The sequence below is a fragment of the Charadrius vociferus genome, unplaced genomic scaffold, assembly GCF_000708025.1.
Source record: "Charadrius vociferus isolate BGI_N301 unplaced genomic scaffold, ASM70802v2 scaffold49, whole genome shotgun sequence".
NCBI classification, from domain to species: domain Eukaryota; kingdom Metazoa; phylum Chordata; class Aves; order Charadriiformes; family Charadriidae; genus Charadrius; species Charadrius vociferus.
This window is the reverse complement of record NW_009661375.1, coordinates 2,040,318-2,068,163: the sequence shown is the minus strand read 5'-3', so window position 1 is coordinate 2,068,163 and position 27,846 is coordinate 2,040,318. Positions and strand designations below refer to the sequence as shown.

At 45.0% G+C, this 27,846-nt stretch overlaps 1 protein-coding gene across 1 annotated transcript in view; it reads left to right on the top strand.

Annotated features, from left to right (window-relative positions):
• MDGA2 (MAM domain containing glycosylphosphatidylinositol anchor 2) overlaps window positions 1-27,846 on the top strand; it is a 271,179-nt gene that overhangs the window by 166,780 nt on the left and 76,553 nt on the right. Inside the window, exon 7 of the mRNA XM_009893924.1 lies at window positions 17,699-17,968. Within this exon, the coding sequence (XP_009892226.1) occupies window positions 17,699-17,968 (270 nt within the window). The remainder of the gene's footprint in view (window positions 1-17,698; window positions 17,969-27,846) is intronic.

Here is a 27,846-nt window from a genome sequence, read left to right as displayed (position 1 = left end):
AGCAGTCGTGCAGGTGAGTTGGATCCAACCCTATGAATGACGCATCACCTCTGCCTATGCTAAGCCTCCCCAAGTAGTTAATACGCGCTCTGTTTTAGTGATTTGGGGTGTAGATGCCTCTGTATCATTCATTTCCTCTTTGTCAATATTAACTGATGTGTTAGTGATTAAGTTCAGCCAAGGCATTATTGCGTCGTCATTAATCATGCCTACATCTGTCATAGAAGTCATTAGAAAGAACCCGTCGCAGCTATTTTTATACCCCATTTAATTTTCATGCAGCCATTGCATTTTAATTCTTGTAATGTATCTTCACAATGATAAAAATTTGCATATCTTCATTCACCGAAGAGGATCTATTAGCCAAAGCACAAATAAAACGCTATTGCTGCCATGGGGGTTTCTGTAGGAATCGGATTCCAATGACCGTGTATTTATGCCTACATACATGTACTACATTAAAAGGAATCGCTTCGCAGGTAGAATTACTACCCTGGACAATTCTAATTTGTTGGAAATTAAACATAAGTGGTTGATTCTGGCTGCTACATGACATAAATTACTAGCAAATTGCTCTGTAAGATTTCATTATAAAGTACATGCTGTTGTGAATGATTTGCTGCTTTAGTCCTCAACTTTTATTTGTGTGCCAGTGCTTGAAGGACAATGGCAGAACTTAACTTTTTTTTAAAGTCACACAATTGTGTGAATTGATGCTATTTACTTGTCTTATTTGGCCTTTCAGATCTTCTTTCATTTACTTTTATCCAAAAGCCAAGCACAAAAGGCACTTGTTGAAATATGTTAGGGTCTTGTGTTAATGCTGCAGAGTATTTTTAGTAAATGTGAAGGAACATTAGATTCATGGAGCTTTTCCTGGACTGGTGCAAAGCACTGTAGCGCTACTGGCTTTAGCTGAGCAATAACAATGCTTAAATGTAGCTCCTGTGAGAGTAATATTTCTGAAATGTGATGATAGTTCCAACGGGAAGACTTTATATTCATGGATTGTTAAGGCTGAAAAAAAACTTCATCACCATCTGCATAAAAGTTCTCTTGGCAAATCTGGTTTTAAAGACTTATTCCACTATGCACCATCAAATCATCTGGTGGCTAGTGAGTTGCACTAAAATTTGTAGGCTCTGGCCATCATCTTAACTTCAGTGAGCACCAACCATCCTTCTGGCATCTGAGTGCAGAATAACTCAGGTAACTCTCACAGGCAACTTTATATTTTTGGGACTTGGCCAATATGCAGGGTGCCTATTAAGCCCACTCCATAGCCTGTTCCTTTGCTGTTTCTTTTTTGGCCCAGGGTGGTAAGGAGGTACTCAAGGGAGGAGGAGAGCCACAATCATCTTTCGGCTGAGGTGGCCAGAGGTATAAATGTAACAGATCTGGCATCACTTCTCTGCTCTGAGCTGTAAGAGGTATTTAGTCACAGAGGCAAAGCAGAAATAACCCAGTGCGGCACTGTCCCTTGGCTGGGGTGGTGCCCTTCCATTGACCCTTGTGCTGTATTGGCCTCAAATCCAATCCTGTTGCTGTTACAGCAGCTTCCCTAGTTGTTTCCCTGAAGAGTCTTGTGCTGTGGGTAAGACCTTGAGTTGGCTGCTGCTCCTTGCTCTGAATGACCCCCTTGGTTTCACGCCTTCAGTGGGTATAGTCAACAAGGTCAAGGACTCACTCAGCAAGCAGCAGGCTGGTGAGACTGCAAAGAAGATGCACGTATTCAGGGATGTGTGCAAGAGAGAAAAAGAAGTAAGGGAGTCCATGTTGGGGTTACTGGCAGAGCAGCCCATGCCACTGGTCATTGGTGCTACAGCAGCAGCAGGGAGCTCCGAGCACCGACCAGCGACTGTGCTATGAAATGCTATGGTAATGCTGTGAAAAAAAGAGTGTTTCAAAGGTTGTGGGATCTGATGGAAGAGGAGGGTTTTGTTACAAGAACTAGAAGATCTTTATTCTTTCATGGAAGAATTAATCATCAGGAGATGGCCTTTCTGTAAAATTTTGTTTGAAAGAGGGTGACCGGGCGCAGTTTGCCCCAAGAAGCTGTGGCTGCCCCATCCCTGGAGGTGTTCAAGACCAGGTTGGACAGGGCTTGGAGCAACCTGGGCTGGGGGGAGGTGTCCCTGCCCAGGGCAGGGGGGTTGGAACTAGATGATTTTAAGATCCCTTCCAACCCAAATGATTCTACGATTCCCCCTTATTGTTCTGTAGCCTGAGATTTCTGCTGAAGCATCTAATATTTCTGAAGAACGTTCACTAAAAATATGAAAGTGTAGAGCAAGAAGACCTTCAGTAATTGAAACATGCTTGTACTTCTCGGACTGAAATAAAGGAAATCGTATATATTGACAGAGTTTCCTTTTATTCAAGGACCAGATGGTGACCAGAAAAATAATTCAGTAAAAAAAAATGATTCAATGTGAGTATTGGTGATGGTGGTTCCAAAGCCTGCCTTTGTCCTAAATGGATTTGCGTCTGTGCTGAACTCGGGATGCAGGCATGGGCACAGCCAAAGATTTATTGGCTGTACAGCACTGCACGTAGCAGAACGGCTCCCCGTTGGCATGTTGCTTCTTTGCACCGTGCCTATTTGTGACGTACGCCGTAACTTCCCCAATTCATGCCATTTCTTAGCGCTTGCTTTTCAGAGGGGCGGTTTCTGGGGAATGGTCTTGGACGGGTCTTCCTCTTCTCTGCTCTGTTTGTGTTGTTCAATACCATAGGGCCCGATCCTGCAGTGATGTAGTGATTCTTGTGGCACTGGGTGACCTAAAAAATTGATTTTAATGCTGAATATTTCAAGGGAACTGGCGTGAGTCACTTCAGGAAAGAGCGCGGGTGTAGCATACCTGTCGGGAGGGCTGAGGGAGGAGATATGAGCTCCCTCGTTCAAAGGAACCACGCGGAGAAAGGTCTTTTTCAATATTTGGAATTAGGCTTTTAAAAATGTTGTTTGGTGTACAGCACATAGCAAATACGAAGTGAATATTAGATGTTGTTTGCGTGTGTGAGTGCCAAAGTGTGTTACGGTTTTCTTTAACCTTTCATGTGGTAGGTTTTTTTAACAGCTGTGAAAATTCTTCCTTGCGGTTAACTATGCGATTAACTACTAGGGATTCTGGATTGAAGCAGTATAAAATTTAACAGTGAGATACCTAGATCTTGTTGTTATTTTCCAGATGACTTTTAAGGAGACATATAGTATGTGTGAATTAGGGGTCTCTTGATTCTAAAATTAACACTTTTGCATAGACTGTCTGATTGTTTATTTTATTATCTCTTAGAAAAGCATTTAGGAATTAATAGGCATTAAACCAGTATGTTTTAGTAAACATTACCTGCTATTTCCATTAGTTCTTTTATGTTTATGTGAGTTTTGTTCTGGAAGAGAGGTATTCAATTCTCTTCAAAAGTCAAAAAACAATTTTAAAAAGTCACGCCTTTGCAACACTTGGTAGGAATTTTCCCGCAAGGATTTTTGAAAATATACTTCTGAAATGTTACGATGAACTGCCCCAATAAGGAGAAGCAGAGAACTTTCTGGTTTTTGCAAGGCAGCAGGGCTTTTATTCTTTTTTTTTTTTCTTTTTTTTCTTTTTATTTGAGGTCTGAGGAGAAAGTTCCTCCTCCTGTCTAGAAGGGCACGTCTCATGGAGCAGGGAAAATAAGCAAATAGAGCTCAGGAAATAGAGAGAGGCAACGAGTCTGGTACTGGAATAATAATAACAGTTCCCACGTCTAGTCAGGTAGTTGTGCTGCCGGTTTCTTTAAAGTCACATTGAATCTTGAGTTTCTCCCCAACCGAGGAGCTTGTATTCACTGATTAAATATCCAGGAGGCCTGTGAAGAGATTTGAATAGGAGAAACAATATAGTTTTAGCAGCAGGGAACGGGCTGATTTTATCAACAGCAGTTTGGGTAGGACTGCTCTGGAGGAATGAGATGTGATGAGACCACACCAAGATGCAACAGGGAACCGGTTCTGGTAGGACTCCTTTCAGATGTTGCTTTGAGTTGATGTGCGCGTGGGTCAGCCCTTTGGTAACTGCAGGATGTCTGCTCCGCGGAGAACGAGAGACAGATATGAAAATCTTTCCCCCGTATCTGAATTTTAAACAAGCTTCCTGGGCTTTGGCAGATCTTCAGCGCAATTTTTGTTTTCACAACTTCTTCACCCACTTCTAAAACAAATGTCCCGATTTATGACCGTCAGCTGCTGGTGGGGAGCAGCTCGGAGCAGAGGCAGCTCCCATGGCTCACGGCCACGCACAGCGCGGTGGCTACGGGGAACGGGGACATACAGCTTTGGCTTTGCATCACAGCGTTGTTGTGGGATTGCAGTCTCTTTTATGGGTCCATGAAACACTTTGAGACCCGAGCGCACGGCTAGCAAAACTAAACACGACTCAGACCTACCTGCAAAGTCGGCAGATGATGTTTGTGTGCAGTATCTCTTCAGCTGAAAAATGCTTTAAAATGAGCGCAGAGTTTTTCCCAGCCGGCTCTCTCAAAGCGTGCAGGCTGCAAGGGGACCACCGGTAGGTCCCTGCTTCCTCAGAGACGTTCCTCGGTCCTGGGGAAGGGAGAGACACCTTTTAGGTGCCATACCTGGCCTGTTAAGGGCACACTGTTAACGGTTAAGACACTGCTTCACAGAATCACAGAATCACAGAGTGGTCAGGGTTGGAAGGGACCTCTGGAGATCATCTAGTCCAACCCCCCTGCCAGAGCAGGGTCACCTACAACAGGTTGCACAGGACGGCGTCCAGGAGGGTTTGGAATGTCTCCAGAGTGGGAGACTTCCTTCATGATGTCTTGTAAGATAGAAGTGTTGCCGTGGTATTGTTCAAGATTGGTATTTTCATCCATTACGATTTTCATTTCCCAAAATATAAGGAATAGCAGCACAGCCCATCAAAGATCAGCAGCAGAGTAGACTCTATTGAAAGATTATAGCAGTTTCGTGGCTTTTTAAAAGAGCTCATCATTATTCAACAATCACATTCTCGCTAGAGCTAGTCAAATAAAGCAAATGGTGATTTGCAGATATGTGGGAAAATTAATGTTGCAGCTTCACTCCTAAGTTATTTCTTGTTTGTTTACTCATTTGAATATTTTTCACTTGCAAAAGTTTCACGTGTTTTAGCACAAATATTTAATCTTATAAAACTCGGAGCTGCTGCGTGATGATCGCTGCTTGTTCAGTATTTTTGGAAAATTTATTGTCCTATCAAGAAGCCAAACCAGGACAGAGGCACCAGCCAGGAAAATCCCAGCACTTGTCTGCACTCAGCGGATGCAATTTGAACTGCAAAGTCAAAGTTAAATTCCTGAGAGTGGTGACTAGGCTGGTGCGATTCTACATCCTTCTGCAAGCCATGCACTAACATGAGCTGCTGCAGCCAACAAAAAGCAAAATTAAAAAAAAAAATTACACTGAAATCTACCTAAATCAAAAGCCATCTAACTTACAATTTAGACCTTGTTAGGTCTGAAATTTAGATTAGCTGGAAAACTTTAGATTCCATCGAAATCGAAGTCTGGTGCCTGCTGACCCTGTCTGGATGAAGTGTGAGAGTCATTCTCAGTCCTATGGATAGGGCGACTTGAAACACTTTGTGTGTAAGGAATAAAAATCAAGCTGTTTCAAGTCTTCTGACTTCTTCATGCAGGTGTTGTCTACCTCCAGTAGGACAGATCACCTTCTCCCTGCCTAAATGGAGCTTACCAAGCTCCTGTACGCTGGTTGAAGTCGAGACAAGAATGTGAAATTTAAGAGATCATAGAATCATAGAATGGTTTAAGTCAGAAAGGACCTTCAAGATCATGTAGTTCCACCCCCCCTGCCCTGGACAGGGACACCTCCCACCAGCCCAGGTTGCTCCAAGCCCCGTCCAACTTGTCCTGGAACACCTCCAGGGATGGGGCAGCCACAGCTTCTCGGGGCAACCTGCGCCAGGGGCTCGGGCCTCTCAAAGTGAAAAATTTCTTCCTGGTATCTAACTAAATCCCCCTTCCAGTCTGAAGCCATTCCCCCTCGTCTTATCACTACATGTCCTTGTAAAAAGTCCCTCCCCAGCTCTCCTGTAGCCCCTTTAGCTGCTATAAGGTCTCCTCAGAGCCTTCTCTTCTCCAGGCTGAACACCCCGAACTCTCCCAGCCTGTCCTCACAGCAGAGGGGCTCCAGCCCTTGGGTCATCTTTGTGGCCCTTCTCTGAACCTGCTCCAGCAGGTCCATGTCTTTCCTATGTTGGGGACTCCAGAGCTGGATGCAGTACTCCAGGCGGGGTCTCCCCAGGGCAGAATAGAGGGGAAGAATCCCCTCCCTTGACCTGCTGACCACACTTCTGATGCAGCCCAGGATACAGTTGGCTTTCTGGGCTACGATTGCACATTGCCAGCTCATGTTGAGCTTCTCATCAATCAGGACCTCCGAGTCCTTTTCCTCAGGGCTGCTCTCGATCCATTCCCTGCCAAGCCTGGATTTTTGCTTGGGATTGTCCCAACCCAGATGCACTTGGCCTTGTTGAACTGCATGAGGTTGGCTTGGGCCCCCCTCTCCAGCCTGTCCAGGTCCCTCTGGATGGCATCCCTCCCCTCCAGCGTGTCTGCCTCACCACCCCGCTTGGTATCATCGGCAAACTTGCTGAGGGCGCACTCGACCCCACTGTCCATGTCTCTGACAAAGATGTTGAACAGTACAGGGACCAGTACCGTCCCCCGAGGAACGCCACTCATCACTGCTCTCCACTTGGACACTGAGTTGTTGACCGCAACCCTTTGAGTGCGACCATCCAGCCAGTTCTTTATCCACCGAGTGGTCCATTTGTCGAATCCGTGTCTCTTCCGTTTAGGATATTGTGCAGGACAGTGTCAAATACTTTACACGAGTCCAGGGGGACGATGTCAGTTGCTCTTCCCTTGTCCAGTACCGCTGTGACCCCCTTGTAGGAGGCCACCAAAGTTGTCAAGATGTCCTTTTTCTTGCTGATTTTCCACTGTCGCATCATCTAGGGTGTCAGACAGGTTTCATGTGAAATCGCTTCCCCACCAGGCTGCTGTTATTTCAGTTTTAGTATATTAAACGGAGTGTGAAAAACGCCTAAAAAAGCACCTGCTGGCGATTTGTGCCTCGTGTGACCTTTTGCTGCCATGAGCTCGGGCCTCCTCTTTCACCTTTCCAGCTCTCACTGAATGCCATCCCCATGTGCTTTGTCTCATTTTTACTGTTGAGAGTTCGGGAGCAGAATACAGCAAGTTTTTTGCAGTGAAAATCTGTTGTTAGTCCTGCTCCACAGAAGTGTCAAAGCATTCAGTAGCAAAGAAAACCACTATTGGTTTTAACCAAAATCAGCTGAAAACTAATTAGAAACTGATGAGCTTCAGCTCATACTGGCTTTCTAAGAAGAAAATAGCAGTTTGATGAAAAAGAAAATTATTTAGGGAAAATCAATTTTCCGTTCAGCTGTGTTGGAGACAGTTCTTGGTGACCACCATTGATGAAAACTGCTATTTAACATTAATTTTATGGTGGGGTTGGGGGGGGTGGTTGATACACACAGCATCATGTTTCTCTGGAAGGAGTTAGATTCAGGAGCTTCCCCATTTTCATATATTATTTCCCCACACACAGCTCTCCTTAACTGGCGCCCTGTAGGAGCCTTGGACAGACTCTCTGCATCACCCTTAAATTTCAGCCTGGGCAGAGCTCTGCCCATCCCTGACCTTGTTCCCAGCTGGGAAATGCATGGATGTGCTCCATAGACTTTTGGGGTGAGAGCGAAACCGTCCTCTCTGCCTCCAGAATTGCTGGAAGGGTATTTATTCAAAGGCGTAACGTATCTTGTCAATTAAAGCATCTCTGCAAGCGACAGTAAGTATCCTCTGCAGAAGTTCAACTTCATTAGGAGAAAAAGCTATTTTTTTTCTTTTTAAAAAAAAAAAAAAGCTGGAGAATAAAAGTAGATTTTTATTTGTCTGACCCTCTGGACGTGGGTAGGGCTGATAAATTTACCACTATAACCTAAAATAAATAGATCCAATTACCTGAGTGGCTGCAATATAATCCTCGGCATCCTCCTCCCGGCTTGCAGAGATCCGTGCGTGCTAAGGCAATGCACCTCTCTTGTTCTCCTCTTTCCAGAGTAATTACCACTTATAAACTGAATTTGGCAACACAGAGCATTGCTAGGCTCGGAGAAAAATATTTTTGTACTTGTTACTGCTGTCATATTTCATTAATTAGCCTGTTACCAGGTAGTTGTGATCACTGTCGTGGTGGTGTCATGCTGTGTGGATGGCAGCCGCGTTATTCTGTAAAACGGGGTCCTGCCCCAAAGAGTTTGTGGTGGGAACGCAACCGAGGGAGAGAAACGCAGATGGATGTGGGTGCCCGGAGAGATGGACCTGGCAGCAAACCAGAACTGCCGGCACAGCTGGCGTCATCACTGCCAAGTTTGCCGGATTTCAGTTGTCTATTTAGTTTTCTAAGTTATTTATGTTGTTTTCTAGGTTTGTTTGGATTTTTTTTTTAAGTTTAAATGTTGCTGGTTTATTTATTTAAAAATATAAATATTTTTATATTAGTCAGGTTTTATTGTGAAAATATACCTGAAATAGTTCTGTGACAAGCAATGATCTTCCCTTTTCCTTTTTGTTTCCAAATAAAGATTTTAAAAATATTTTGCTGTAGTCTGACAACAAGAAAAGAATCTCTGGAAACAAATTCACCAGGATTTCTGGGAAAGAAAACCGAAATTGAAGAAGAGCTTGGGGCAGATGCTCAGCTGGCATCTGTAGCAGTATCTCTGATGGAACCCAGAGTGCCCTGGCTCTTCGTGCCAGCCGGGCGCCTGCCCTGGGTACCGAGATGTGTCCTACCTAAAGAATGTTTTCTAAGGACTGATGGGAATGCAGTAGTTTGTAGTAGGTGTGGTTGTTTAAAAATTGGCTATTATTAGTGTATTTTTCAAGTGTCAGTGGTATATTGTAAAAGCAGTGATCGATAAACGCTGTAAATATGGTGGGTGTCGCCCCCCCATTTGTTAGTTTAGGTGCTGCGTATCCTAATTAGCTCTAATTATCAAAGGTGTGCTTCAGAAAGATGGCTCATTTACCACTGTTCTGCATGATGGTAATGCTGCCATAGGTAGCCAGGAGCACCGGAGGTCCCTTCTTTCCTGGCACTGCTCCTGCGTGACCGTGCCGAGGAGAAACCCCAAGGCTCGGTGGTTGTCCCTTGGTCTGCAAGGTTCAGAAAACATCAGCGGTGGCACATCTGGAAAGCAAATGTCCATGCAAATTGGGATTCCCCACACCATGGCGTGGGTTGTTTTCTGTGCACAGGGTTGATTTGTGACTGCATGGTTCCAGGTTGGTTTTGAAATTCTATTTTCATTTACGGGCATTTACGGCAAAGGATTTTATTTCTTTTTTTCTATTGTTGGACATAATGTTTTCGTTTCACTGAAATAAATCCATAACCCAAAGTTTTAATATCTGTGTCTGAGCTTTGTCTGGAAAATTAGTGTTGTCTTTTTCATAGGGATCCACAATCATTATGAACTCAAGTTTCCTAAAACTCTCTGGCAATCTAGGCTGGTCTTCTCTGTGTCCTGGCCATCAGGTTTCACTCAGTCACCTCCACGTCCAACTCAGTAGCTAAGTAAAACCACAGGTTTGACTACAGTATAGATTCCAGAGATATATAAATTCTGAAGTGTACTTTTACAATCTGGTCAAATTCCTTTGAATTTTCTGTCTGCTTAAAAGACTGAGCAAGATCTGTAAGGCCAACACTGGAGGAAGTTTCCCATTGCCTCAAATGAGTACTTTCCTGATTCTTTTTTGATTAACTCTTCAGCATTTTTAGGTTCTCTCAACTTCTTCACAAATTAGAGCCTATGCTTATTTTTCTCACTTATTGACGTATCTATACACTTGCTTTCTGCAGGAGGCTTTGGGAACCAAGGGAATATCATGCCCTGTAGTCTCAGTTCTGCCATCAAACCCTATCCTAGTTAGCTTTAAACAGTCAAGCTATTTATAGATCATTGGGATTTTTTTTTAACGTGTGAATATATGTTTTTTATTTATCTAGAAAAATAGCATTTGTATAGCTTTAAAAATATACAGACAGCCTCAGGTTGAGATGCTCCGTTATCCAACTACTTCTGGAAGTTGTTGAAGGCATTTTCATGGAGATATACCCTGCCTGCATAAAGGGATAACAGCAGCTGTCAATCACTTCAGAGTTGCAAAGACTAAGTCATTTACCTGTCTACAGTTGCGTAGTGCTTCCATCATTCTCATATCTGAGAGCGTTTTTATATGGCACCAAGAGAGGACTGCCTTGTACAGTCTTTGCAGTGTCCAAAGCAGCGGCAGCTCTCCAGTGGCTTCTAACAGAGGAGATGGGCAGGTGAGGGTGCTTCTCCTTCCCCTGCCTCCCCAGGCAAAGCATGCTGGGGTTCGGAGGTGGTTGGTGGATTCATAGAATCATGGAATGGTTTGGGTTGGAAGGGACCTTCAAGATCATCCAGTTCCACGCCCCCTGCCCTGGGCAGGGACACCTCCCACCAGCCCAGGTTGCTCCAAGCCCCGTCCAACCTGGCCTTGAACACCTCCAGGGATGGGGCAGCCACAGCTTCTCGGGGCAACCTGCCCCAGGGGATCACCACCCGCACAGGAGAGAATTTCTTCGTCATATCTCATCTAAATCTCCTCTCTTCCAGTTTGAAGTCATTCCCCCTCATCCTATGACTACATGCCCTTGTAAAAGGTCCCTCTCCAGCTTTCTTGTAGGCCCCTTTAGGCACTGGAAGGGGCTCTAAGGTCTACCTGGAGCCTTCTCTTCCCCAGGCTGAACAGCTCCAACTCTCCCAGCCTTTCCTCACAGCAGAGGGGCTCCAGCCCTCAGATCATCTTTCTGGCCTCCTCTGGACCTGCTCCAACAGGTCCATGTCTTTCCTATGTTGGGACCCCCAGATCTGGATGCAGTATGGCAGGTGGCTTCTGCTGTTGGACCCCCCGAGCTGGAGGCAGCACTGCAGGGGGGTCTCCCCAGAGCAGAGCGCAGCAGAGGGGCACAATCCCCCCTCGCCCTGCTGGCCACGCTGCTGGGGATGCAGCCCGGGACGGCGGGGGCTTTCTGGGCTGCCAGCGCACATTGGTGGCTCATGTTGAGCTTCTCATCCACCAACACCCCCAAGTCCTTCTCATCATCGGAGAAGCACGGCAGAGGAGAGCTGGCAGGGTGGATGCTGCAGGCAGAGCTTCTGCCTGCTCCCAGCCACGCTGCTTGGCGCGTCCTTTGCCATCAGAGGGTTTTTAGTGGGTAGTTTATTATAGCAGAGCTGGGCCGAGAGTGGTTTAATGGTCCCAGTTGCGTATTTATACAAATCCCTTGGAAGGGAGCACTGTTGGAGCGGGTAGGCTCTCCAGCCCCTGCCGTCAGTCTGGCTGCTTCCCCACAGTAGCCAGGAAACTGATTTGAATTTATTTTTTGGTGGTGTTTTGTTTTCTACTGCGTTAAATAAAACCAAGTCAGGACCTGGAAAGCTTAAAGTGCCATTTCATTTTAGTTTTCAATTGCATATGAAAATAATCCTCAGAATAGCTGGAGGTGCCCGGAAAGAACAGCTGGAGGATGGAGAGACGTGGGAATAACGACTGCGGAGGGGTGGAAATTGTGTAAGCCTTTGCCAGCATCGTAATGAGTCCTGCAGTGCAGATGAATAGAGCGATCTTTCCCCAGCATGGTTCAGCATCCCGCGATCTGCTGGAGGCTGTGTTCCCAGCACCGCTTCTAACAGCCGCTCGTAGGCGTACCGTGCCCGGCCGGGGCTGACTCTGTTCTGACTCCATTCAGGCCTTTAACCTCCAGAGCAAAAAATGGCAGTGAGTTGCCCAAATGGCTGCAGTACGTTGTCTAAAGGAATAGTTCCTGCCGTTTGCCTTAAACCTGCTGCACGAGAGCTTTACCACGTCTCTGCCTTTCGCTTGGCTCCAGGCATTGCCAGCTGTTTGCCCTGTCAGTGAACGCTGATCTGTTTGCAGAGAAATATCCACGGCAGCTCCAAGGTCTCCTTCCTGAAAGGCACCACTTGATGAGGCTCCATTAGATCGGACTGCATTAGGAACGTGGCTTTCCTTTGCAATGGATGAATTAATTACGTGCGTGGTTTTTCTTACCGATTTACTCAACGTTGCCGCATTCTTCCGCAGCTGCTCTTAGCCAGATTCAGATGTAAATCCCCCGCGATGCCCCCGGCATTGCAATCTGCTGTACCACCCGTGGAGGTGAGCAGCACGTGTCTTCAGGAGCCCACACCAACGTCTGGTGATGTCCCAGGGGCTGCGAACTCATTAGTTCTTCTTTCCCTCTAGCTCCCGTCTTCCAATTCTTTACTAATACACAACCCCCTCCCCATCCACCCCTGCGCACCCTAGTCCGTGGGAGCTGGGGGTGGGCATTAAGAGCTTTTGCTGATGTACCCTGTTAGAATTAAAAAAAAAAAAAAAAAAAAAAAAAAAAAAAAAAAAAAAAAAAAAGAAAAAAAAAAAAAGAAAGGAAAATAGAGCTTTACTGTCAAGTCTACTGCCTGTCTGCTCTGGGGGCTCCAGGAGCTGTATATCAAAGGAAAGCGGGCAGAATTCCTCTGGTTTTAGGTTCAGAACAAATGGTACTGGAGGAAGGTAAAACCCATTAAAATATTTGAATAGACATTATATATGTTATATTGACTCTGTTGAGGTCTACGAGCACGTATCAGACAGAAGACTTCTCACGCATCTAATTCTGATATACTTAGAAATATATATTAATAAATCATTTTTTGTTATAAAAGCACGCGAACATCATTGCCAACAACATAATATGTCGTAGCTACTTTGTAACCTATAAAACACTTGCTGATGTGGCCTGGGAGACCACATGCTGCCCCTGCTGGAAGTTGAAGAAATGCCACACAATTTTCCTGAGAGTAATCTTCAAGAGACCGGGAATGATCTATCAGAGGCACAGGCGTAGACACAAAATAAATAAAAAAAAATAAAATTGACTGCCTAGCCCAGGCCTTCATTACCAGGCAGGATACAAATCCTAGCAAGTAACTTTCCCTCACAGGCAAACATGCCCTCAATAACTTGAAAAAAAAAAGGGAAAAGAAAGAAGAAAGGCTGCCATTTTAAGCCAGAATGACTCTGACTTTCTGCTGCACATCCCTCAGGCAATAAAGTAATTTACAATATGTTTCAATCAGATATTGGAAACAACGCTTGCTTAAATCGTCTCGGCTTTGCTGGTATTTTAAATACGCGGTGGCCGCAGCTGTGTGGTTTAGCATCATTCCCAGGGTGGGAGGGTGGGAGTCCATCCTCCCGCGTCGCCCGCGCCATCCCGGGCTGCTGTGCCAGGCAGCGGCGCGGTCCCCTGCCCGCCTACACCCTCGGCCCCCAATGAAAAGGTGTTACCTGACCTGATTTATCATTTACTGCTCTTGTTTTCTGTAGTGCAAGTCCTAGACCAAGAGTATTTAAAGGTTACTCCTTCTCGGTAGCTGACATAGATTGTTGCTAAAATAACATTCCTATCGGGTGAATTGAATGAAAAGTGGCCACAAATGCAACTCAAACTGAAGCAGAGGGCATCAGTTTCTCTTTATTTATTCCTGTTGCTGGAGTTGGGAGAGAGAAAGAAATTAATTTGCTTAGGCTAGAATGCAAATTGGAGGAACCAAATGAGAAGGTAAAGTCTCTGCTCAAGGCCACACAGTCAAAGTAAATTCACTCAATAGTATGTTTTCTCCTTAACAAATCTTAGAATAAAGACCATGATATGGTCCGCACCATGAAGAGCAACTGTCTGGTTTAAGACAAACAAGCATCCTTGCTGTCATTTCTCTTGATAGCTAGGGAGCCTTCATTTTCCATTTTATAATCCTTAAGACATGAATGTACTTAGGCTAAAAAATTCATTAAACGTTAATATAAAGCCTGTTTTAACTTCAGACTGTTTGCTTCCCAAAGATAATTGTTTAAGAGAATGAACTGTACTCCCTTTGCGGCTTTTCCATATATTTTTCAAAAACTAATACTAGAATTACGAAAGATAGGAATAAGTACAGCAAAGTAAATTAAATCAAATAGCTAAAGCCTTGGGGAAGAGCTAATGCAAATGAATTAAACATATATAAGTTCCAAACAGCTACAGAGTAAGTTTCCTTCTGAGCATCATTAGTCTTGGAAGATGCCTGAGACACTTGCACCTTCGCTAGCTGTCAAGTCACTATCTTGTAAGAACAAAAATGAGAAAAATAAACTGTTAGCTCTGGCTAGTATCATATATTGTACTTTTTATCATCATTTTCCTTTTCCATTAAAGTTATTACCTGCACAAGTGTAACTCTGAAATGAGCAACCAAAGTTAATTTTCTTTTTCTGTCACTGGGTATCATCTCTTCATGGATAGATGGAAATTCGGTATTTTAAAGACTATTTTGACCTTAAAGGCAGGGGAAACTTTATTTAAAAGCTGTTTATAAGGCAAAAGTATCTCATAAGTAAATAAACCAGGGGAAAAAGAAAGAGGGCACTGAATATCAACATGCAGAGCTGCCATAGAGAGGTGAACAGAGAATTATTGTTCACTGAATACGGTGCATCCAAGAGAAAGAGCAAAACAAACAAAAGAAGAGGACATTATTGCGAATTGCAGACAAGTTTTGGATGTTCAAACGTTAAATGGGCTTATAAGAAGTGAGAGAAACTGATAGCAAAATCATCCATTAAAGGCTATTTAACATATCACACACAGAGCTTCCAGAAAGTTCCTGTCCCAACGGTCCCCAGTGCCCTCTGTGCTCTCCCTCTCCCCCTGGCGCGCAGGACCGGTGGAGGATGCTGGGCCAGGAGGGGCTTCAGGCAGATGCTGTTTGACCATCCTTGTGATGTATTATTTTAAAGGCTAATCTGTGTCCGGCTCAACGTTGGTGAAAATCTTATCTGGATTTAAAAGTATATTATGGTGCTGGCCAGGAGGGTAAAGGCTGAAGGGCTGACAAGGTTATGGGTATGGAGTTTTCATGGCTGAAATGGAAAGAAGTCCTGGAGAGCTTACTTCTCAGGGCAGAGGAATGACTGGACAATAGTAAAAGTTAGTAAATTTGATTAGTAATTTCTCTGATATCTGCTGTGTATCATGATTTAGAAGGTATTTGGAAAGCTGGAACAGTTGTAAGACAGGGTGGTTAGAGGAAAATACGAGACTCTGTGAAGGGCAGATCAGGCTGGACTGGCTAAACAGCTCTCCCTCAGAAGAAAGTTGAGATCTGGCACATTTTCTTTCGGAAGAGGAGCTCTTATCTTTAAGCCATCAATTCCCTGCAAAGCTACTGCTTTGGGAAACTATCAGTGAAGCAGAATAAGGTGGAGGAATTGTACAGTGCAGGCAGATAAAGACACTATTGGGTTGTGTTGAAAGGGCAGACGTCAGGCTGGAGAGAGAGACCAGTGGAATTCCTTGTGAATTTATCTTCTTTTGTATTTTTTATTCCTCACCAGGGCACAAAGAATAGTCACGCTGTGATGAAATTTTCTGATGACACAAAATTGGGGGATATTATCAATGGAAAGAAGGCGGCTTGCGGTACTGAGGATTTAGGATTTCTGGTCTTTTATTTGCCTTTATCTGTGGCTGGACTGCAGTCTATGTACCAGTTAAGGGTCTGGCTCCAGAATTATGCAAAGCCATGTGATAGTTAATCTACGAAGGGGAAAGGTCAGGCTGGGATCGATGGGGTTTTGAATCGGTAGTTTCCAAATCATCTCTTCTTCATCACTTATTTTTTGAAGAATCTCAACTGGGGGGAATCATCCTCAGCGTTCATATCTGCCACCTCATCATCCCATACCGCTGAGCCCCGTATCCCATCTCTGATGCTCCTCACCACTTCTGCCTCTCTGCTCACCTTGCTGCCAAACCGTGGTAGTCCTCTCCCAGTAATTCCAAACTTGGATGGTGGTACAAGATAAATGGTGATTATTGCAATGAGCTACAAACACAATAGCTGGATGTCATGAGCTCTAAGCAATGTTAATATGGCAGCCTCCAAAATTTGCAATAATTTCAACTACTCTCTGTTTAGCTGGATTCTTTCTAAGCAAGAGATGGTGAGCAGCAATACATGTGTGAGTATGGTTCCTAATGTGCAGGAGCTGAGAAGATCTGTTTACAGCTTCCGTTATATAGGGAATTAAATAGCACGAGTCTGAAGGGTATTGGTATCTGTGATGGAGATACCAATCAATGAAGAACCTGAGGACAAGATGCTCTTGGAGAGATAATGGTAAAAGAGAGCTCCTTTTGAAGGCAGCACGGCATGGGCTCTGTGAAGATCATTCTCTCGCAGAGCTCGTCAAGGATTTAATATTTTTACATTTTATTTCTGTAAGACAGCTCTTTTAATATGGATGCAAAGATTTCATGTATCTTACTGGCATGGGAGGCTTTTAGGATTTCTTTTTTCTCATGGGCTAAAAAATGAGCTGTGTTTTTTAACGTGCCAGAATGTCTTGTCGCTCAGTCTTTTGCATCCAATTGCAAACGCGTGCACATTTTTCGTGCGCGTTACCTGATCTAAATAGCTGTGCTGACAAGAGCTGAGTGCCAACATTATTCCATCCAGGTTGCCCTTACTTTTCTGCAATGATTAAGTTATCAAAAGGCAAATGGGAGGGTGAAGTTAGGTTTTTGCATACACTGTATGTTGGCTATATTTTATTTATTTTGTATTTTGCTGGAATCAGAAGTCTGACAGACTTTGTAGCTGCAAATCTAAATTATTTAAAATGCAGTTTAATTCAAGTTATGGGAAGATGGCCCATTCTGTGCTTACTGGAATGTCAAAACTACCACTTAAGTGGATAGAAAAGATTAATATATGGTTTTATTTTTGTTGAAGCCTGAAGGCAGCTGCCAGGGTGGGGGTGAGTGTGTGTCTGTGCCGCTTCCTTGATCCATCTTCTGTCCCGCAAAGTTAGATGCCCCACTGAACACAGAATCCATCCCTCAACTCTGTGCCGGGGTCATTGTTGCCTTGTGCACTTTATATAAACCGAGTCGATGCTTTTATCTCTTTTTCTCCCCGTTCCTCTTCCAGAAAGTCCCGTGTGTCAGAGCCTGTGGTTCCTCTGTGTGGCTTGGGAGGGCCGAGCCTCCTGGGCCGTGCGGGCGCGGGACCTCTCGCTGCATCTCGAGGGATAACATTGGCGAAGCAGCACGGTGGCTTTAAGTACTCAGCAGAAAACATCAATAACCAGAATGCAATGCTTTGGATGTGTACGTTTCTGTCACTGGCTGATCGGTGCCTATCGAGGTTGTATACTTACCGGTATTGAGTTTCCCATCCCCCTGGCATCCTCCCATTAAGTATTTGTATGTATTAATAAGATCCCCCCTCAATCTTCTTTTCTCTAGACTAAAGAGACCCAAGTCCCTCAGCCTTTCCTCATAAGAAAGGTGCTCCAGTCCCCTAATCATCTTCGTTGCCCTAATCATCTTCGTTGCCCTAGTTCTCCTCTCATGGATGCTGCGGTGCTCTATAGCCTTTCAGCGGTGGCTGGTTAACTCTGTCTCTCATGCTAATTCACTCATGAATCTCCTGCTCTGCCTTCCTGTCTCCCGCAGACCCCCCCGCCGTGGAGCCCACCTTCCTGGAGATTCGGCAAGGCCAAGGCCGGAGCATCACCATGAGCTGCCGGGTCCTGAGGGCATATCCCACGCGGGTCCTCACCTATGAGTGGCGCCTGGGCAGCAAGCTGTTGCGCACCGGCCAGTTTGACGTGCAGGACTCCACCGAGTACACCGTCAGCAGCCTCTCCCGCGACAGCTACGGCATCTACAACTGCAACATCATCAACGAAGCGGGCGCTGGGCGGTGCAGCTTCCTCGTGACAGGTAGGCTTGGTGGGGTCTTGGTGCGCTGAGGTGATGGACGGAGCGTGCCGCAGGCTTGCATGTCGTTGGGTAACGCTACTCCTGCTTCGACTGAGTTACCAAAGAAATACGTCTTTTAAAGTAGAATCGTGGCTTAAGGCATCTGTTTTGGATTCTGGGCAGGTTGGTAACAAAATAGGAGATTTAGCTTATTTCAGTGGTTTGAAGATAAAGATTTTTACGTGCAAAATGTAAATATCCCTTCTCTGTAGGCATCTGTCAGTATGCTTTTGAGAGGGGCCCGAGAGAGTTGTCAGGCAGCAAGTTTCTTCTATTTGAAGTTTGCAATAGGACTTGAATTTCTTTTCTTTTGGTACGCTCAGCAAGGTCGGAGACGGGCAGGCAGACCACAGTCTCAAGCAGCTTCAAGCTACCCGAGTACAAAGGGGTGTTGAAATTTGGTCCTTTTCTCAAAGAGCACAAGATCGCAGACTCAGGGAGGTTGTGCATCCCCTGCCAGGATCTACCCATGTTGTGTAATTAATGCACTGGATTGAGGCAAACTTTATATGTCTTTTATCTTTCGTATCTTGGATCTGAATGTTAAACTGGGTGTTTAGACATGCAAGTCTTGATTCTTCCTCGATTGGAAATCATTTACCATGACTGGAGGACTCAGCTGTCTGATCCTGCAATATCCTGTGCCTGCAGCAGATGTTGTGCCCACGCTGAGGTCCTCTGGTCACTGGAGTCACATCAGCTGTAGGTTCCCTATCTCTCTAGGCTGGTTGACCAGGCACTTTTTAGAATCACTGGAGGGTAAAAAGCATCTCTATTAAGTGAACTATCTCCTCCCAAGGTCTGCGATGGGTCAGGAACCTCCTGTTCCTCTGCATCAGCTGAGATGGGTGTCCCACCACCTGCCCCGTGTGAGTTGTCTCTGGAGGTCAGCGTGAGCACCCCTAGCTTCCCTAAGGATGTCGGAGCAGTAGCCCCATTTCAGCTCAAAATCCCTCCCGTCAGCTGCTTGAAAAGGAATGATGGGAAAAGAAACCAACAAACAAGAAATTCAGAATACGTAGATGAGCGCTGTCTTAGAAGGAAAGATCCCCCATTGTAATTGGGATTTTTTTCTTGTTTAACCAACTTGGCTCCCCTTGCAATCGTATCTAAATGAGGTTTTGCTTTTAGGGGTTGCTGGCAGGCTGGAAGGTCCCTGAACCCTGCCATTGTTTAGGAGAATGGGCATTAGTATCAGCTTCACTGCTACCAGCAGAAAGGGCATGGATTTAACGGATGAGGTGCAGAGCACCTCTTAGGGACCCTGCTCTGCACAAATCCTGGATATTAGGGCAGACCCTCCATCCACTTCTCTCCTGGGAATAAAGGAAACAATTTGATTCAGCTCCCCAGTCTTTTTCAGTAAAATTTGGGTTTATAGGAAAAAAGTGTGGGCCTGCTTTCATGTGGGTACTTTTTTTTTTTTCTCTTATGGACTTAGTCGAATGGCATCTCGTTGGCAGGGGTTTCGTCGGGCCAGCGGCGTGTGGTACAAATGTGGTGGGAACACAGCGAGCACTCCAATGACTGATGGCTCTGCTTCTTGCAAAGTGTAATCAAGCCTTTGGCTGACTTATCATTCAGAGCCCGCGCGGAGGTATTTTCGCAGCCACCGACTTCTCCAAATCTTTGGAGTTTAATCCAAAAGGTGGCTCCGAAGGAAACCACGGAAACAGTCTTTTTCCTCAAATGAGTAAATGCAGTTCAATTTACTGTTCATCACGCTTTGGACCCGACACTGTGGAAACCTATTCTGAGGCAATTATTTTGCCAAGACTGGGGCAATCTGAGTGGCTTTCTGTGATTTATTACCATGCCAAAGCAAGCCACATAACTGAAAATTAGTACTAAAATGGTTTTATGATATACTCCGTCTCACATCCCTCTGTGTGCCTTGCTCATTTTTAGTTTATACCATTATGCGGATTTATGCCGTATGGTTGGGTTAAGGGTGCTGAAATTAACACTGTGACTTTAGTGCTCTCCTCAGTCTTTTAAGGTTAAAATGGACGTATTTAGTAAATATATTCTTTGATACATGGAGTTGAAACTGCTCTCAGGAAAGAGCAGCAGCCCTATTCTGGTCCCAAGGCTCATCAGGACAGATGAAGTTAAAGCACTGGGGGACTGAAAACGTGTAGAAGAAAAATGACAAAGTGGTTAAAAAGGAGGTTTGCATTTCACCGGGAATGTGAATACAGAAATGAAATGGGTCACTTCTTAGACACACACAGGGAGAAAAAAGCCAAATAAATAACCCAGTGGCAGGAATCTGGTGATAGAGGAGAGCTTTTCCTTTGGGTGGAATAATGGGGGTTGTTGTAGCCCATTTTTAGTTGGTTTTATTTCCAGGTTTTCATGTAGTGACAGTGTGCTGCAATGCTCACGTTGCAGGGGCTGCAGAGAAGCATTGGTATGCTAAGAGAAAGGTTTTCAGTACAGTATTAAAAGCAGCCTGGATGAAAAGATTTATATTGGCCCTAGAGTTTGCAAAACCTGGTTTTACTGCATTTGTATTTTGAGCCAGATTTGAGAAGATGAAAGCAAAATAAATTGCATGTGGAAAAGGGGGTTGATTTATGTCAGGTGGGCCAATCTGAGGCAGATTTAACCTTAAAAAGTCTTAAAAATAAATAAGAACATACAAGCAAAATTGTATTTGTGGGAAAGCAAAGTTGAGTTCGTGCTGTTTGCAGCTTCGCTATCTATATATTTTATTCAGCAGTTGATAGCGCACATCATATCCAAAGAGCAACAAAAAGTACATTTCAGGCAGTGTGTCGTTAAAACCCTGCCAAGGCTGGAAGCAAAGAGGAAAAAAAAATAAAAAAAATAGATGCACAAAATGTCATGAATGGCACAGAGGGCTCCATGCAGAAGGATGTCAGTGCTGGAGAAAGGCTGGGTGAGCCCAGGGAGGGTCCTCCTCCCCGGAGGGGCTGCTGCTCCCCCAGGGACAGACCTGGAGCCCTCCCTGGGTCCCATCCTGGCTCCTGCCAGCCCAGGCCACCCCAGGGACACCTTTGTCACAGCAACTTGGGTCTCTTCAAGGCAGGGGAGGTCAAATTCTGTGTTTTCTGGGTTCCCAGGATGCAAGAGATCGATCAAGCAAGCCCTTGCGTTGCTGGCAGAAGTGCTGGTGCTATGGCGGGGGTTGTTTAGAAGTACTCCCAGAACTGAGGGAGCTATTTAAGGTTAAGATAACCCAAAATTGTGGTACCTGACAAGTCTTGACATAACACTTTATCTTCAGTGGCTTCTGAGTCTGGCAAGCTTTAAATACTTGCACTGGAATTTGCTGTGCTGGTGGCTGCCTCAGGCTAAATTGTTCGCGAAAGTTGCTGTCTGAAGAGGCTTTTTTTTTTTTAAATAAGGAAAACAATATTTTGTTCCATCCATGTTAAATTCTTCAGCTATTTAATGAGTACGTTTAAAAAGGCCAGATACACATCCTTGCATGAGTCCTTGTTTAATTTATGTCATGAAATCTGCCTGTCCGTAGTTTATGGTGCTGGTTTGACAATGCTATATATAATTTGTGAGATACTATCTAAATTAGTAATCATAACACCGGGTAGTACTAAACAAAGCTACTAATGACATTACGTTGATGTAGTTACTTTTACCAACTTCTGATCCCACCATTGAGCAGAGATAATTTTCAATGTTGATTTTGTGGTGTTCTGTTTTGTGCAAGTTTTCTGCCATAAAATATTGCAGTAATTAACAAGCCAATCTTTCCTTATTTACCAGTCTTGCATCATACTTTTAGTGCTTCTGGCCAAGAGCAACATCAAGCCAATCAACTCGTAATTATGTAGGTTATAATTGTTAGCTACCGGCATGACCACAGCTTTCCCTTTCTTTGGAGCTTCACTGGTGTTACTGAATTAAAGACCGAGCAGAGCAAACCTGGGGGCACGCACGTACTCACCCGTGTCCGCAGTCTAGCTGGGGGTGTCCGCTCCATCTGCCAGAGGATCTCCCAGCTCCCGCCTTCCTTTCCTCCGTGCCTTAGGGAATTGGAAGCTGAGGAGCTGGACACGGAATCGTTCCTTCTGTATGGTCCCAGCATCCATCCCTGCTAGGAGCTGCGTGATCCTCATGTAGCCTTGCGGGAACATCCTCTCTTGGAAACCTGTTCAGCAATTTCTGCCTCAGTGTTTCTTCTTTGCCCTCAGCACCATCCATGGTGTCGCTGGGGTGTGTGCAGCATTGAGCTGAAATCGTGTGAGAATCACCATCCAGGCTTTTGGGAAAGCCGGGATGCTTTTGCCACAAGAGCATCATCTTAAAATAAATTGCAGGCACTTGAAATTGCAGGATACCGGGTTCTTCTCCGTAGCCCTCTTAGCTGAATTCAACAGTGTTCTGCTGTTTAAAGTTTTATAGCTTCATTAATCCTTTTTTATTAGGGAAGGCCTTTTGCACTCAACTGAGGGACAGAAGTGTATATTGTTTGTACCTTCCCATTTTAATTTTTTTCTTGGAAACTCTGTGGGATCCATGTCAAGCAACAAGTAAAAATTCTATTCTAGAAGACTTGTTTGGAAGCAGATTCATTTTTACCTGCACGATCCCAAAAAGGCAGGCTTTTGCCAGTGAACTGTTTTCACTCTACAGTGTTTTGTTGGTTTTTTTTTTTGTCAGCATGAAGGCAACTTCCCAAGCAAGTAACTCAGTGCAGTTTTCGCTGGCTGAACTGTGTGTGCGCTGGCTGGAAGACATGGCAATGCCTCTAATGTCACTTCTGTCCCTCACTGTGTGGTTACCCATCGTGGAGTGACAGACCAGCACCTGGACTGCTGCAGGGACGTGGGGAAGCTGTGTGCTCTTAAAAATGTTTTGAATTCAGCAGTTTTGCTCTCCGTTTTCCAGGAACCCGTAGCTGTTGTGACACCAGTCATTGTGACTGGGTTGTCCCTAGCAGTGGCTAGGGGACGCCGGGTGTTATTGAACCCTTGTTTGCAATAGTTCCTTGGGGTTTTTTCCCAAATCCAATTGTTCCTCTTCATGGCTCAAGCTGATAACTGCCAGCAGTTGTTTTCGGCTTTGGGTTACTTGTGTGAGTCTGGTGTCTTGGTTGACCAGTCAGGTTTTTCAGTAATAGCTCTCAGTTGAGTACAATGACATGGACATATCAACAAAGCTCATTGCCAAGTGTGGAAGTAGAAACGTAGGGATCAAGAATAATCTACCCATCTAAAATATTTCAGAAGACTAATCTTCCTAAACTAATGAAAGATCAACCGGTGAGTTGAAAACAATCATTCACTTTTAATCTCAATGAGATGTATGCCAGCACAGTCTAAATGAATATTTTCATTATTTGGTAAGTTTTTAAGCTATAGGAGACCATGCTGTCTTTCCTGTAGCACCAGCTCTTCACACACTCTCAGTTTAAGGGGCTGTCTAGGGAACTCGGTAATCATAACGTCGAAGCAAAATGCAGCCCCTGGCAGAAATACCAAAAAGTAAGATTTTGACCCATTTGAAGTGTATGCCAATTCATTTTATGCTTATTTCCAAACAAAAATATAACCTGGAACTGAGGCAAACACCCATGGCCTGAGTATTCCTCCTAACACCGCAGCATTCATCAATTAGCACTGTAACACTACTGTCCTCCCCCCACCAAAAGGAGAGCTCCTGCTAAACCAACTTACGAGCCTCAAAAATGCGCACGTAGGGAGTAATAATATGATTTTATGCTCTAATTCTTTGTCTGGAGAGCCTTGCAGTAATCATGCTGTTATTTTACCCACTGTATGAACCTGGGTAAAATGAACCTTGCTAGCCGATAGCCTTCAGCCGGTGGTCAAAGCCTTACCTACCCCTGTTTGAGGATAGTGGCTGTGTTCCTGCAGGCATGGTCCTTGGCTCTTTCCTTGGAGACTTTGGAGGAGAGCGTGTTGGCTTGTCGATATGAAAACGTTCAGTGTTGCCAAATGGGCTTCATAACTTCCTGATCAAGGAGGTGGCAAGATTCCTGCTCTGTTCCCTGCATCCTCCATGATGGGTGCACCTTCCCATGCTGAAAATACCCAACCCCTCAAATCATCAGCTGCAGCCTGGTTGTGACTTAAAGGCGGGCATCTGTCTGCAGGCATGGAAATTGATGGGCCCTAACGCTATCCACCCAAGGGTGTTAAGAGACCTGGCTGCTGTTGTTGTGAGGCCGTGCTCCATAGTCTCTGAGAAGTCATGGAGATCGGGTGACATGCCAGAAGGTTGAAAGAAGGCCAGTGTTGCCCCCATCTACATGAAGGGCTTAAAGGAAGGTCCAGGAAACTATAGGCCCATCAGTCTTACTTCAGTTCATGGGAAAGTTGTGGAACGAATCCTCCTGGGGGCTGTCACAGGTCAAATGAAGCATGTGACTGGGAAAAGCCAGCATGGATTCACCAAGGGCAAATGGTGCTTGACAAACCTGATTGCCTTCTATGACAAAGTAACCTGCTCGGTTGATGAGAGGTGAGCAATGAACATTGTCTACCTGGATTTCTCCAAGGCTTTTGACTCGGTTCCCCACAGTCTCCTCCTGGAGAAGCTGATGTGTTACAGTCTAGACAAGTGGTCTGTGCGGTGGATGAGGAACTGGTTGTCAGGCTGCACCCAGAGGGTGGTGGTCAATAGCTTCTTTTCAAACTGGAAACCTGTAACAAGTGGAGTCTCCCCCAGGGACTGATGTTGGGCCCAACACTGTTTAATGTCTTCCTAAGTGATCTGGATGATGGGATCAAGTGCACCCTGACAAAGTTTGCTGATGACACCAAACTGAGTGGGGAAGTGGACACTTGGGAAGGGAGAGTCACCCTGCAGGAAGACCTGGGTAGGCTGGAAGAGTGGGCTAACAAGAATGTTATGAAGTTCAGCAATGACAAGTGTAAGGTCTTGCACCTGGGAAAACACAATCTAGGAGTACAGCACAGACTGGGATCTACTCAGCTGGGGAGCAGCTCTGTGGAAAGGGCCCTGGGCATCCTGGTGGAAAATAAGCTCAATATGAACAGTGTGCTGCTGCGGAAAAGAAAGCCAAGAGGATGCTGTGTTGCATCTACAAGGGGATCACCAACAGAGATAAGGAAGTCATTATCCCACTCTACTCAGAGCTTGTCAAACCACACATGGAATATGGTGTTAAGTTTTGGTCCTCGCTATAAAAAAAGATGTGGACAGGCTGGAGAGGGTCCAGGGAAGGGCCACCACGGTGATCCAAGGAGTGGGAAGCCTGCTGTACAAGGAAAGGCTGAGAGAACTTGGTTTGTTCAGCCTTGTGAAAAGAAGACTCAGGGGACCCCTTATCACCATGTTCCAGTATTTAAAAGGTGGCTACAAAGAAGATGGAGACTCCCATTTTAGAAGGAGTCACATGGAAAAATCGAGGGGTAACAGGTACAAGTTACACCTGGGGAGATTCTGATGCAACACAAGAGAAAAATTTTTCACGAGAACAATCAGCCACTGGAATAATCTCTCCAGGGAAGTGGTGGATTCCCCAACATTGGACACTTTTAAGATTCAGCTGGACAGGGTGCTGGGCCATCTTGTCTAGACCATGCTCTAGCCAATGATGCAACACAAGAGAAAAATTTTTCACGAGAACAATCAGCCACTGGAATAATCTCTCCAGGGAAGTGGTGGATTCCCCAACATTGGACACTTTTAAGATTCAGCTGGACAGGGTGCTGGGCCATCTTGTCTAGACCATGCTCTAGCCAAGAAAGGTTGGACCAGACAATCCTTGAGTTCACTTCCACCCTGGTGTCCTATGATTCCATGATGTACTCAAAATCTAATCAGGCTCAGGAGTCAGATTGCAATAATTTCATATACTGAGGCCTGTCCCTCACCCTCTCTCATTAATAGGAACATTTCCAGTTATATTTTTTAGGCTTAAAGCTCTGTTTTTCTCTCTCCTGCTGATGTCCTCAACAAATATACAGGGACATTGGCTGCCTAGCTGGCCATCCTGGTTCAATTAACACAAGGTGCTGATGAAAAATGAAATCTGAGAACATATTTCTCTTTTTTTCTCTTTCCATTCTACACCGTGAAGTGTTTCTATATTAGCAACACTAAAGCCCATTTGGCTGGGACAGAAACGTGTGTGGTTCAAGTTGTGACTTTAATTTTAAAAATCGAAGCAGAATAGTAAATGACAGTCACGGGCGTGTTACTGGAGCAGGTTAGGGACAGCTGTTGGTCTTCTAGATAGCTTTTGTGGGAAAGGCAAGTGCTGTGCTAGAAATACAGACATTTTCTTTTCTTAGAACAAATCAAATATTCTCCTTAGTAGATACACTTTTGTTTCTCTTATACACATTACCCTCAGTGGGAATTAATGAATTATATTTGCTTTGTTCTTTTAAATATTTATCTTTTTTTTTTCTTTTAGTATGTGACATTTTTCCTCCAAACCGGTTACTGTTGGTACTTTTGGCAGGGTAAGACCCTGGTTCGACTGAAGTCTAAAGAAAACTGATCCACTTTGGTGAATTCAAAATTTGTCTTGTAGAGTCAGCACCGGAGGGCTGGAGGGTTGGTGGTTTTTTATTTTTAAAATCAAAATCTTCCCTATTTATGCTATCTGCTTCTCTAATACCGTGGTATCTCCCCAATGCCTTATTGCATCCGTCCTCTGCGTCCTCTCTGTTCGAGCAAGTCCCCACACGAGCCTGTGGGAGCCCTGCAGCGATGTGCTCCTGCCCCTTAGCTAGCTGCCATTAATTTTTAATCTAAAGATCCTCTCTTCAGCATTATTATTCCTACTTGTTTATTTCAGCCTCTTTTTTTTTTTTTTTTGTTTTCTGTCAAGTTTGTTTTTTGTCATTTTATCATCTTAATGCAGAGCAGGAGTTGTCTTTGCAGCTGGGAGCCCCGGGGGCGGCTGCTGGAGGGCAGCGCGGAGCGGCAGAGCGGGACGTCGCCAGCATTCTGCCACGTTACAAGAAAATTCAATTTAGCCATTTTCTCCCTTAGACAATTTGTTAGGCACAACATCCTTTCCCTCCAGCTTAAGCCAAATTTAGTACTCGAACAAGGGGAAAGACAGAAGGATGATGAGAGGAGGGGGACTGCGGGGGGTTGTCCCCTTGTCTCCTCACTCCCACCCGTCTCATCCTCTCCCTTCTCCGCTCTGTTCTCCCCGTGCAGCCCACGCTGGTTTCAGAGCGCAGGAAAAAGTCACATGAGGTCAAAGGCTGTCCACACAAATATCCCTACAACGTACACAAAAATCTCTTTTTAAATAGCCGACATGCGCTGTCAGGTACTTGGATGCTCCTATGCTTCTGTATTCTGCGCTCTATCTGCTCCCTGTCCCCAAATCATAGAATCACTGAATGGTTTGGGTTGGAACAGACCTTAAAGACCATCTAGCTCCAACCCCCCAGCTGTGGGCAGGGACACCTCCCACCAGCCCAGGTTGCTCCAAGCCCCGTCCAACCTGGCCTTGAACACCTCCAGGGATGAGGCAGCCACAGCTTCTCGGGGCAACCTGCCCCAGGGGATCACCACCCTCAGAGTGAAAGATTTCTTCCTACTATCAAATCTAAATCCTCTATTTTACTTTCTTTGAGTGTTAGAGAAATTATTTATTTTTATAATTCATTATGCTGTCACAAAGATTACTTGAAATAAAACAATTTACTATTACCTTGTAACATCCAAATCATCTTGGAGCATGTGCGCGTTGTCTGAGGATGTTTCTGAAACTGAAGTGCTGTTTGGACTCGCTGCCTGAATTTGCGTGGGTCATTGGTGACTGGCTGCTGGCTCCGCACCATGAAGCACTAACCTACTTACTGCTTTTAGATACCTCGTCTGTCTCGAGATTA